The sequence below is a fragment of the Epinephelus lanceolatus genome, chromosome 21 (assembly GCF_041903045.1).
Source record: "Epinephelus lanceolatus isolate andai-2023 chromosome 21, ASM4190304v1, whole genome shotgun sequence".
NCBI classification, from domain to species: domain Eukaryota; kingdom Metazoa; phylum Chordata; class Actinopteri; order Perciformes; family Serranidae; genus Epinephelus; species Epinephelus lanceolatus.
Window position 1 is genome coordinate 3,897,148 of NC_135754.1, and position 13,348 is coordinate 3,910,495.

The window sequence follows — 13,348 nt, forward strand, 5'->3', positions numbered from 1 at the left end:
AAACGCCCGTGGGTCACACTGTGTTTATTTAGTCACATAGTAAAGATAAGGGTCAACAGTGAGAAGGAACGAGGCACCTAATGGATACAAATGGGCACAACAAATAGGCCAGAAATACCTATTTCACGCATGCACAGCGAATGCAAAACTAGTTATGGCACGGCTGCTGCCGCGCAGGTTTGTTTTGCGACAGTGATGGCAAGTGTCGCAAACGTGTGGGAGGCTTTGGGCGCTGTTCGTTACGTAGAAGGCAGCCGCCTACACTGACCTGGATATCTGCAGCTGAGGAGCATTCTACCGACCTGTTTTGATAGCATGGATTTTAGGACGAGAATGCAGCGTTTTTGTTCTCATCTCCAACGGATAGGCCTTCGTCTTGAAGGCGATTGTACAGCAAGTGTGATGCCCCTCTGCTCTGCTGAACAGTGACGCGAAGAGGGGATGGCTTCGCAACCCGATGGACAGTATCGATGACTTAGCAATCAAAATAAAGGCTGGATAGCCTCTGTGTGCAATTTTGAGGCTTTATTGTCTGCACTCGCTCCACTTGCTTCTGCATTTCCTGAGTGGAACTGGATACTATTCTTGAGTGTGTCGTAACATCACCGTTACCGACAACAGTGTATACTTCTTTGGAGCAAGGAAGTGGAGCTGGTGGGTCAGGCTAGCAGAACTTATTGAAGGAAAGACCGGAGGTTGGGTGACTTTGCCGTTACAATAAAGGTGCCAAATAGATATGTTTGGATTTTGATTACGGGCTTTTGGGATAGGACAGTAACGTAAAACTTGGACAGAACGTCAACGGAATTGTTTTACTAGTCACGGAGATCTCCGCCTTCGCTGTTATTGTGCACACTGCAGCGTAACACGGCTACTTTCGTTTTATTTTGGAAGCTCCGAACGGAAGTCGTTCCTGGTGGTGCGGGAGTTGATGCTTGTAGGAAGTGGGATGTGGTTAGAACGTATTTACGCTTCTGCCTAAGATATGAAAATCTTTGAATTAGCGCTGCTTCGGGAGCCCTGTTTCACCACCGGTCACAGCGGGGGTTACGGTGGCGTTGCTGTCAGTCATTGTGGTCATTGTCGGTTGTCAGAAACGGCGAACACGACCGAAGCTGCTGTGCTGGTTTCTGCTGGACTGGACCACTTCCATGAGGGCTTCTCAACCTCACGCCCTAAAATTTTGAGTGCGGGGCTGTATTCTGAGCTTACGTAAGAACAGTATGTGAATTGATACAGTCACATTGTTGACTTTTTTTATTTTATTTTATTTTTTTCTTGGACGAAGACTTTGTGCTTTTCCCCCCCTTTTTATGCATATTTGTTGCAAATGTCAACAACTCAGCGTCAAGTGATGATGGAGTCCTCTCTAGCTCTCGGAAGACTGGAACTGACCTCGAGTTCAGGCGCTGTTGGGGTCAGCCTGACCCCGCGACTCTCTGGCGGGCTCCAGGCTAAAGAGAAGTGCGGTCAGCGGCCACTGGGGCCACAAGGCCAGGCTCACCTGAACGGCTGCGTCCCGTTGTCACATCAGGTGGCAGGTCACAAGTACGGAGTGGATACCGTGGGTAAGTAAACTGGACAAGATACCTTTTCTTAACTATGATCAGAACTTATGTCAAAAAACATGACGTCCTTTAGGGACTGTTCTTTACTTATCAGAGAAGAGGGGTGGCTGAAGTGTGACTTTGTTTTGGTTTTTTTTTTGTATGTTTGTTTTTCCCCAAAGCTAGAATATTTTTGCTTAAGCCCCCTTGAGTAACTAGAAGAAAAAAGCATGACTCTCCCGCCAACATAAATTGGTTTTTACTTAAGAAAAAACAAAACAAAACAAAAAAAACCCTTACCATATGATGTTTAAAAGTTAAGACTTGAAGATAAAATTCTGGAGTTAAAAAAGGCTTGATTTTTCACTCTTGTGATGAATGCTGGTTAGTTTGTGCAAATGGCTTAGTTTTGGCCAAATTTCAAATGAGACATAGAATTAAGAAAAAAAAAAGGGCAGCACAGTGGTGCAGTGGTTAGCATTGTCGCCTCATAGTAAGAGGGCTGCCAATTAAAACCTCTGAGTGGAGCTTGCATGTTCCTTCCGTGTCAACGTGGGTTTTCTACGGGTACTTCGACTTCCTTCCACAGTCCAAAGGTGACTTGAAATTGACGGTGGGTGTGAATGAGAGCACGAATGGTTGTCTGCCTACATGGGTCAGCCCCGTGGTAGTTGGAAATTTAAAAATCCAAGGATAATTTCTGTTTTTTAAGTTTCTGGGTTCAATAAATGGTATTGTTTTGGCAGTTAAAAAAACATGCCTTTGGAATGCATGCTTTCTTTAAAACTTGGCGGTAAACAAATACAAAATATACAATTTAAATTTGTATTTCCTACCTGTAAGCCAAGATTAAAAAAAAAAACATAAGTCCCTCTCCGGTGCTTATAAAATAATTTGACATGCCTTCCCGTTTTTGCACCCCCACCCCCCAGTAAGTAATGGACAGTCCCTTGCTCAATTTTTTAATTAATACCTGACAACTAAATGTTCCTTTGTTACACATGACCAAGAACTTTATATGATATGTTTGGATACAGTGGGAAATTTGGCCTACAAATAACCCACCAACAATTTCTCATCATCTTTCATTTTTCTTTAAGCTGTGTGCACCTGCCACTAATGATGTATTACTGATAAAAGTTTATGGGACGTTAAATTAAGTGAAAGATGATGTTTGTGAAAAAACAATTCAGACAATATCTCAGCTCTTGCCTTAGCAAGTATGTCATCAAGAACAGCACATAAGGAGATTTAGTAATAGGAGTTTGACATGGTGATTTTCAGCATGCACCTGTGGATATGAGATAGATTATTTTTCTCTCTTTCACTACTAATCTACACCAACCACATCTTCATATGTGGGTCCCTCCACTAAATCTGATCAAACAAAGATAATTTGTGGATTTGTAACCATTACGTCCCTGCTCCATGGTCTCTCTTTAGTCTTCAGTGGCACACACTCATGCACATGCACACAGGACACCTGACATTATTAAAGCCTCCATTGTTTGTTATCAGGTGAGGCGTTGGGTTGAATTGATTGTGCATGACACAGTCAGTAGCTGGTGATAGTTACAGTACCTCTCACAGGGATGAGTCATTGCCGGTTAGTCAGTTACCTCGGTGAATTGCATGCTCCTGGAAGACATTTCTCTATATTGTGGGGCAGGCATTCTCAAGAATGCCCGGTGGCCTGCCCTGCAGTCCTCCAGGATGCACCCAGGACAAACCTGTCTACCCACAAGTTTTTTGTGTGTTGAGTGTTTTACCTGAGCTATTTTGATGCAGTGTACACATTGTTTCCCTAGGCGTGTGATCAAACATTTACTTTCTTTCCATGTTGTTCATCTGTAAACAAAAGTTTCCTGTCTCTACCTGTCTGTCATTATTATGGTTTATTAGCTCCGGTTTTAGTCTCAGCTAATAATGCTCATTATCTGTCATTACTTCATGAGCTCTTTGTGACATCAGAGACTATAAATAAATTCACTGTATTGCTGCATGACCTGCTGTCAGTTAGTGGAATGTAATTCTCCTATGTGGGTTAATTTGTATTAAGTCAGTGCGAACACAAAATGGAGCAGTACTATAAGGCAATGATTTATCGCTTTTTCTAGCATTCAAATAAGTTAACTGATTACATGATTTAGAGAAAATTAAAAATGTCTCCTCTTTGTAATATGCTTTGTTTTACATTTGAATTAAGGGGTCCAATGAGTAAAGTAGGTTGCACTGATACCAGTTTGATACCTCAGCTCTCCTTTTCCTAAATTTAAAATGTGTGTACATTCATTCATTGTGCAAATTAAGAAAGAGCATGCTGGCTGATTCTGAGAATTCATTTTAAAGCCGGTATTGGTCGATACCGATGACGTGCTGATATTATTGCGCATCCCTAATGTCTGCCACATCTGAATTAACAGAAAATTCATGTACAACCACACATTTATTAAAGGTCTCGTTTTGTGAAAAGTTAGGATGTACGTCCCCACATGACTGCTGGAGGCTGAACAGCCTTTGGCCGCTGTCAGAGTGAAGCTCAGTTGATAACGATAGTTTGTGAAATGTCCTATTAGAGTGCCTTACCAAAAGAAGTATTTATGTCATTGTGACAGCACCTGTTCTGACATCTTAACACTTAATATTCACTTCAACTTCAATCAGTGTCTTATTTCTGCTTTCTTCTCATAATGGTGATGGCACCTGTTATGACAATCTTACATGCAATTAGGGTTGCAGCAATATACTGGTTTCAAGGTATACCGTCATATAAAAGTTGACAGTTATCATACCATGTACATTTGCTTACAGTCAGGTCCATAATTATTTGGACAATGATACAGTTGTCATCATTTTGGCTCTGTACACCACCACAATGGGTTTTAAATGAAACAATGAATACCTGCTTAAAGTGCAGACTCTCAGCTTTCATTTAAGGTTTTTTTCAAAAATGTAGTATGAACCGAGTAGGAATTACAACCATTTCTTCACACAGTCCCCCAACTTTAAGGGCTCATAAGTATTTGGACAAACTAACATAATCATCAATTAAACAGTCAGTTTTAATACTTGGTTGCAAATCCTTTACAGTCAATGACTGCCTCAAGTGTTGGACACATAGACATCACCAGATGCTGGGTTTCTTCCCTGGTGATGCTCTGTCAGCCCTTTACTGCAGCCGTCTGCACTTCCTGCTTGTGTTTTGGGTGTTTTGCCCTCAGTTTTGGCTTCAGCAAGAGAAACGCATGCTCAATTGGATTCAGGTCAGATGATATGACTTGGCCATTGCAGAGCATTCCACTTCTTTGCCTTAAAAATGTCCTTGGTTGCTTTTGCAATATGCTTCAGGTCATTGTCCAACTGCACTGTGAAGCATCGTCCAATGAGTTTTGAAGCATTTAGTTGAATCTGAGCAGATAATGTAGCCCCAAACACTTCAGCTTTCATCCTGCTGCTCTTGTAAGCAAGACAAGACTTCACTAGAATAAATACAGAGGGTTTATCACAAGATGCAAACCATTGGTTAGCCTTAAAAATGGAAGGCCAGATTAGAGTTTGTCAAAAACCATCTAAAAAGCCTGTACAGTTGTGGAACAGCATACTATGGACAGATAAAACAAAGATCAACTACCAGAATGATGGGAAGACAAGAGAAGGAAGAAGGGAAGGAACTGCTCATGATCCAAAGCACACCACCTCATCAGTGAAGCATGGTGGAGGTACTGTTATGTCATGGCCATGTATGGCTGCCAGTGGAACTGGTTCTCTTGTATTTATTGATGATGTGACTGCTTACAAGAGCAGCAGGATGAAAGCTGAAGTGTTTGGGGCTACATTATCTGCTCAGATTCAACCAAATGCTTCAAAACTCATTAGACGATGCTTCACAGTGCAGTTGGACAATGACCTGAAGCATACTGCAAAAGCGACCAAAGACATTTTTAAGGCAAAGAAGTGGAATGTTCTGCAATGGTCAAGTCATATCATCTGACCTGAATCCAATTGAGCATGCATTTCTCTTGCTGAAGCCAAAACTGAGGGCAAAACACCCAAAACACAAGCAGGAAGTGCAGACGGCTGCAGTAAAGGGCTGACAGAGCATCACCAGGGAAGAAACCCAGCATCTGATGATGCCTATGTGTCCAACACTTGAGGCAGTCATTGACTGTAAAGGATTTGCAACCAAGTATTAAAACTGACTGTTTAATTGATAATTATGTTAGTTTGTCCAAATACTTATGAGCCCTTAAAGTTGGGGGACTGTGTGAAGAAATGGTTGTCATTCCTACTCGGTTCATACTACATTTTTGAAAAAAGCCTTAAATGAAAGCTGAGAGTCTGCACTTTAAGCAGGTATTCATTGTTTTATTTAAAACCCATTGTGGTGGTGTACAGAGCCAAAATGATGACAACTGTATCATTGTCCAAATAATTATGGACCTGACTGTATATGATATTGGGAAAAAAATGCAACTGGATGTTGAATCTCCCCTTAATTTTAGTTATTTTTAAGGGTAGACTTTTTACACATACTTTCATCAACAAAATGGCTTCAAGTTTCAATTATTATAATGAAATGTTTGTTCAACCAACAATAACCCTTCAGTTTTCATTCCTTTAAGGACCATTCTGACTGATAATAATATAAACTCTATCAGTCTCATACTGTTGCAACCCTACAGCTAATAGTCAGTAACGTTTAAATATATATAAGGTTTGTGTCACACAGATGCGGCTGTTCCTCAAACAAACTGAGAAGTGGATCCTCTCTTTCCTCAATCGAAAACTGCCATTTTGCTGGTGGCTGGCTAGCTAGTAAGCTTAAAAAAGGGGCTTTTATTATTATTATTATTTTAAATCTTTTTTTTTTTAAAAGATTATTTTTATTGGCTTTTTTGCCTTTATTGACAGGACAGAGGGTGAAATGGGGAGACAGAGAGAGAGTGGGGACTGACATGCAGCAAAGGGCCACGAGCCGGATTCGAACCCCCAGCCGCTGCGGCGAGGCAGTGCCTCTATACATGGGGCGCCGGCACTATCCACTACGCTACTGATGCCCTGGGGCTTTTATTTTTCAACGTTAATGATTTTAAGGTAGCGTTTTCAACGTTGCGGCTACATAAAATGAGCCAAACAAAGTTGTCAGTCATCTGATGACAGCAATTTGCCTTCTTATGCTGTGACTAGAGTGTGTGAATGAACACCGAAGGGCTCCATGAGTAAAATGTACCTGGTGCTGTAAAGGTGCTGACACACCAAACCAACATCAAAGAACTAGGCGACGAAAGCTCAGTGGAGCCTGAGGAGGAAGCACCAGTTAGCCCCAGTTTCACTACAGGCAGATTCACTAGCTACAGGGGAGGAAATAAAACCTGAACAGCCAATCAGAGTGATCTCTCTCACCGACAAACTCCGCCACTGATTCAACTTGCTCAATCGGCCGAAAAGCCGCCGACGGTGCAGGACACACTGCAAAAACTAGGGCAACAGACGCTCACCAACGGCAAACCATCGGCTTGGTGTGTCAGGGCCTTAATGCTTACATTAAAGTTGGTACATTAATGGTACTTTAATGCTTACATTAAAGTTGGTACATTTTACTCATGGAGCCCTTCTGTGTGGAGTTTGCATGTTCAAAGACATGAACTGTCTTTGGACTGTTCAGGTTAATTGGTGCAGCTCTGTCAGCACCTATGTATTTCGAAAGAGCAACAGCCAGTGTAGCAACACCAACTCTTACGTCATCACTCATTCCGATTAATGGTGTAACTTCAACACTCATTCACTCACTCACTCATGGACAGACTTTTGCACTTATAGGGCTGGCCTTGCCTCTGTCGTCCAGCCGACATGAGAGTGTTTCAGACAGAGGGGTGACTGCAGGTATATTCCCACAAACAGTATGAGAAACATAATGCGTTTTCTGAACATTAAAGCATGTAAACATGTTATAGTAGAAACCCAAAATACAAGTATGAGCCTGAATATCAGCATAATATTGGACCTTTAAGTAAAATTACCCTACATTCTCTGTTTCCAGCTTCTCCAGTTTGAAGAGTTGTGGTTTTTACTGTATTTGGGTTTTGGACTGACAGGCATTTGAGGCCATCACCCTGGTCTCTCAGATGGGATATTTTCACTGTATTCTGACATTCTGTAAACTAAATGTTTAATCAATACATTGAAATAATGATTGGTTGAGTAAACAACAAAACAAGAATTATTGTAGCCCTTAAATGTGTAATATTACATTAAGTTATTTGTCATTTGCTTTTTCACCAAACTTTTCCAGAAAGAAAATGACAACTTTGTCTGTGGCTCTCATAATATAGCAGTTTAGTGTTGCTGAACAGAAATCAAGCAATAAAAATAAGTTAGTGCCATGACACCTGTTTGCACTCAGCTGATAGAGAATCACACTTATTAACCCAATCAATAATGTCTTCTGAATAATGCAGTCTGAATGTATGCAATGTTGGGAGGGTGTGTCTGATGTATTCTTTAGAACCTTTCTGTGATGATTTCTTTGGAATGTCTCATCTCTGTCTGCACTGCCCCTCCAGGCATTTAGAGAAGCAGTGATACAGTACATCTGACAGTATTGTGGAATGATCTTATCTTAGTCATTCCTTGGGCTTGGCAGTAAATAATCATTAACACAGGTCACATATGTTCACATTAGCAGGCAGGGAAAAGTAGTATTGACACTGAGGCAGGAGTTTCCATAAGCCCCCACAACTGTTGTAGAACAAGCAGTGGAATCCTGTTCAGCTTGTTGAGCCTGCTGACTGAAAATGATCCTGCTCACACCTCCTCCCACTATTTCCCCAGGCCTATAGGTCTGTGGTTAAATGTGTATTAGTGATGTGCAGTTATGTGCTATGAAGGGCTGAAAGTGTGGAGGTTTCCAGTGATCACTGATGTTTACATGTACAAAATAGTCCAGGTTTTACCCTTATTCCAAAAAAGACTGTCCCTACCAAGTTGTTTGCATGGTAGGGGTGAGAATCGCCAGATACTATGATACTTAGGTCACAATACAATATTATTGTGATGCTGAGTATTGGGATTAAATATATTATGATATATTGTGATTTATTACCTTTTTTCCAAATTGATTTTCTCAGTCTAGTACCAAAAGTAGTATTAAAATTAGGTTTGGGCGATAATACGATAATAACATATCCCACGGTATCTGAAAATAGCAACGGTATCAGTATCATTACTGTCATTAAAAAAAATCTGCTGTGCATATAGGCCTATAGGGGCCTAATATAATATTAAATATAATTTATTTAATGCCTAAATAATGAGTGTTTGTCCAGCACCTATGTATGTGTGGTTGAGTTTCACAACTTCTGCAAGCAGCAGCTGCAGGCCCATTGGCCATGAGAGTGGAAGAGGGAGAAGCACAACCCGAACCACACTAAAGAAGATGACTCTGGGCCATCTCCTTCAAAGAAAAGCCGATGCGTTGGCAGGTCCGGTCGGCACCATACAGGAGCGAGCAGGAGCAGAGATACGGCCCATTGTCGCGAGCCTGTTTTCAGTGTTCTTAGGCCTGTGTAATGTTTGCTATTGTGTTTCTGAACGGTATAGGCACAAGCCGATATTTTGGCAACTCCCCCTGAGCCCTTTAAAGTGATTTTTTATTAGTCACGGTAATTCTGTATACCCCGGGAAAATGTGGGGAAGGTTTAACGGTAACAAAATTTGGATACCGCCCAACTCTAATTTTAACATCAATTAACTGAAGAAATAATCAACAGATTAGTCGACAGTGAAAATAATCGTTAGTTGCAGCACTACTTGGAGAGAAAAACAGCATTCTAGAGCGTCATATCTGTGGGCCCCAGCAACACTAAACACCTAAGCTTGCCTGAGAAAGACTTAATGCACAAACCTGGTATTTTAAGATATCCCATTGAGAGAAACTCTCACTGCAGACTGTTTTCTTTTGTTCTGAAAATGTCAGCGTGCAACCCTGTTCTGTGAACAATAAATGAGGTGCAGACTTCCCCCTGCGTCACCAGTAATGAGGAAATACAGCAAGTGCTGGATGGAGCAGTGAGTGACAACAACCCCACCCACATTTAAGAGCAGTGTTTGCGGTGGAGAGGCTAAACGGACCTAGGGTCTAGGTACCATGTCTGAAGGGTTATTTTTGGTACCAAAGGCACATACCAAAAGTGTTTGGTGGAAACAGGTCTTTAGTGCATGTGTATAGCCCATTGGCTCACTCATTGCCACCGCTCTGCAGTGTGCTCGTATGGCCTTTTCCGCTGATATCAGGATGGTGTTGTCCTGGAAATGTAGCCCACCCTATGGTTTTAACACTGTAAACTGTCAGCGCTCATTTTCCCTCCCTGTGCAGTAGGTGTGAAAGGTGGAGCTGACGGGCGAGTCAAGCTGGCTGTAACCTGAGAGCAAGCTGTAGCAACAGTCTGTTTGTCATCATCTAAAGTGGATGAAATGAAAGACTATTTGTACAGCTTTCATTTTCATTTAGCTTTTCCTATACAAAGAAAAAACCTGCAAAGTCTGCCTGCGTGGCACTAATGTTAGCATAATAAAGGATATTCACTTTTGGTAATGAACATGCTGTTTGGTTGGGAAGCAGTGGCACTCATGTCACATACATGGCATTCCTGGAATTTGAGCCCATGTTGCGTTAGACTCACAAGTCAGTCTTTAGACGCTTTGCTTAACTAAAGACTGATGTCTTTCTCCCTGATTTTGTGTTTAGATGGGTGGATACAATTTCAGAGTTTAAAAAAAATTGTTGCAATTGTTAAATTTTTTTATTTTACAGACATTACAAGCAGCGCTGTTGTCATCTTTTGTTGTTAAATGAAGCCAGGCTTTAGACTGTTTCTTCCTCTCTGCTGTGACTTCTTTTTGTTGGATGTTTCCTTCAGCGTAGACGTATGAGTTTGGCGTCATTGTTTTGTTATGCACAGCTTTCAGAAAAACATACCAGCATTGATAAAAGGAATTGATAAGCTCAGAGGCATACCAGATAGGCATACCAGATGGATCTCAACTGGAACCAGTTCTTGATCCCCGTCCCTATTTGTATCGAACATAATGTCTCCTGTTCTATCTAGACATGTATGATAAACATATTAACATCCATCCCCTACCTGCTGATTCAATTTTTTTCTTGTGTACTTATAACATAACCTCACAGACAGCCAATCAGATCACTCAGATCCACTGCCCTCTGAACTACATATACAACCCACTACTAATATGGATGTGGTGAACTGCACTGAACTGATTAGAATTTGGTGCTCATAGATCAAGGCCACTGTGACCAAAACACATTTTTTGGCCATAACCCAAGATTTGATCAGCTAATTATGACAAAATTTCCGCAAATTTGTCACAAACATCCACTTGGACTCAAGAATGAACTGATTAGAATGTGGTGGTCAAAGGTCAAGGTCACTGTGACCAAAACACATTTTTTTGCAATAAGTCAAGAATTCACATGCTAATTGTGACAAAATTTCAAGTAACACTATAGATAAATTAAAGTGTACATAAATAATAAAAAATGCAGATAGATAAATGTGTGAATAAATGACTAAGTAAAAAAGTTAATGTAGAAATACATTAATAAATATTAAATCTGTAAATGTATTAAAAAAGAAATTCACAATAACATTAATTGATTCACTAGTGTTTAGTGTTTCACTTAATTTGTGATTTATTCTTTTTAAGCATTAAATTACTTTTTTATTTATTTAAGCATTTTGTCATAGAATTATTTATTTATGTGATCATTTAATTAAATACCTATTTTACCTTGTAATGAAATATATATATTTAAAATTTAACGGAGCTAGAATGAAGTCTTATCTACACTGGAGCCATTTCAGCTGTGTTTCATAGCCATCTGTCTCATACCTGACTGAACAGACATGCTGCTATATTAATCAATACAGCTGGTTGTGTAGGTAGAGTAACAGCAGCATTTACTCGTGCTGTATATGTGTGACCTCTACTGTCACTGAGGGTAACTACAGTGATTGTGTGTTGGGCTGTGAGCTCACTCACACTCATCTCTGTTCCTGAACACATCCTGTGTAAACACAGATGGAACACCGACGCTGCTGATGGTGCTCTGCTAACATGCTGCCTTTAGTACACAGCCTGTGTAATATCAGTATGTGATTGAAGTTGTCTGAGTGGATTGGACTGGTGGCGGTTGTTAAGTGCTCATGAGCCGTGCTGACACAGCAGGTTTGATCTGTCACTGGCTGCCTTTAGAAGCAGTGCGACAGTAGCGGTAGAGTGAAGGGATGACTGCCTCCTGCTTAGGCTCAGGATTCAGACTGATGACGTTACAGACACAGGCCAGATGTCCAGCCTCAGGCTTACATCACCACCCCCTCCTCTGTATGCCGGTTATTTTTACATGTGTACAGAGGTTTTGGATATTGTTTAGTATTTGCATGTGTGTGTTTGTTTGCACATCTGTGTGTTCTTAGAAGAATCTGGAGATCAAAGAGCAGACTAATCCTTTTCACTGCAGGTTCACTCAGTCCATCTGTAATCAGCTGTGGTCAGCATGTGATGATGTAACACGGCACTCATCTTTTCCTTACTGCGTCTCTCTTCCCTCTCTGGCAAAAGCCTGGCAATGGCAATCACATTAAGGGGTGATTTCCTACTCAGAATTTAACTTCATCTTAAGTAATTCATCTAAAAGTAATTTAATACTGCACAAAACAATGAAGAACTCTCATATAAAGAACAGTATTCATGATGTGTGGTCTATACAAACAAATGATGAGGCCAAAAGTAAACAGGAAAAAAAACACTCCTTATTGTTAAGAAATGTAAGCCAACTGTTTAAAAAGATTCCATTTCGCCCTATTCAGTCACAGAGTTATACAATGCCAATCCACCTTATTTTTTGCCCCCATGATATGTTGCATGAATATAGGAGCAATACCTTTAGAAAATGTTTGCAATGAATTTAGGGGCACCACCCTCCTATGGAGGGAAGCGACTAACCAAATTAATAACTCCGAAAACCAATTATTAATTCGTCAGTACACTTATCAATAATAAATCAATCTCAATACCTGGGTTTTGAATTCTTTATACAGTGATCTTAGTTCCTGCTCAAATAAAATATCCACAGACAATGACTTGGCGATAAATAAAATCAATCAATCAAGGAAATTTCTTCAAAATGGCACAAACATTCACTTGGCCTCGAGGATGAACTTATTGGATTTTGGTGGTCAAAGGTCAAGTCTGTATAACCTCATCTGTCTCATTCTTGGGAATGTGATAACTTAAGTGGATGTGGGCAATATGGCCCTAAAATAATATCACGATATTTCAGGGTGTTTTTGCAATAATGATATTCTTTACGGTATGACAAATTAGTGAAAATAAATAAATAAATATATATATGTGTACATATAAAGTAATTAAGTTATGACATTTTATAGCCAAAAGGTCAAACCTCAAGTTCATTGTGACATCATAACGTTCTACATAAAACACTTTTCTGGCCATTACTCAATGTCATATCTCAGGAACAGAAGGGGAGACATTTGGTCAGTTACTGAATTGGTGACACTAATCTTGGGTGGCCACCTTGAAACTGTGCTGATTGTATAGATCTTCTGTCCTGCTGGAGGGAAGATGTGTTTGAAGCGTCCATGTTTTCACAGACATGGATGTAAACTGTAAGAGAAACTTGACTGGTACGCAGAGGCATACAACCGAGGGATGGTAATTCTAGTTTATTCCTTATGTAATTTCAAGCATGTGAAAAC

The 13,348-nt window shown here is 40.5% G+C and overlaps 1 protein-coding gene across 2 annotated transcripts in view; it reads left to right on the top strand.

The window, feature by feature from the left end:
- The first annotated feature begins 217 nt into the window (after positions 1-217).
- Positions 218-13,348, top strand: part of ipmkb (inositol polyphosphate multikinase b) — a 53,787-nt gene continuing 40,656 nt past the window's right edge. For both annotated transcript variants that reach the window (XR_013488432.1, XM_033611901.2), the window contains exon 1: positions 218-1,568. Coding sequence is in view for 1 of the 2 variants with exons in the window: in XM_033611901.2 (XP_033467792.1) it covers positions 1,331-1,568 (238 nt within the window). In the remaining variant the exon portion in view is untranslated. The remainder of the gene's footprint in view (positions 1,569-13,348) is intronic.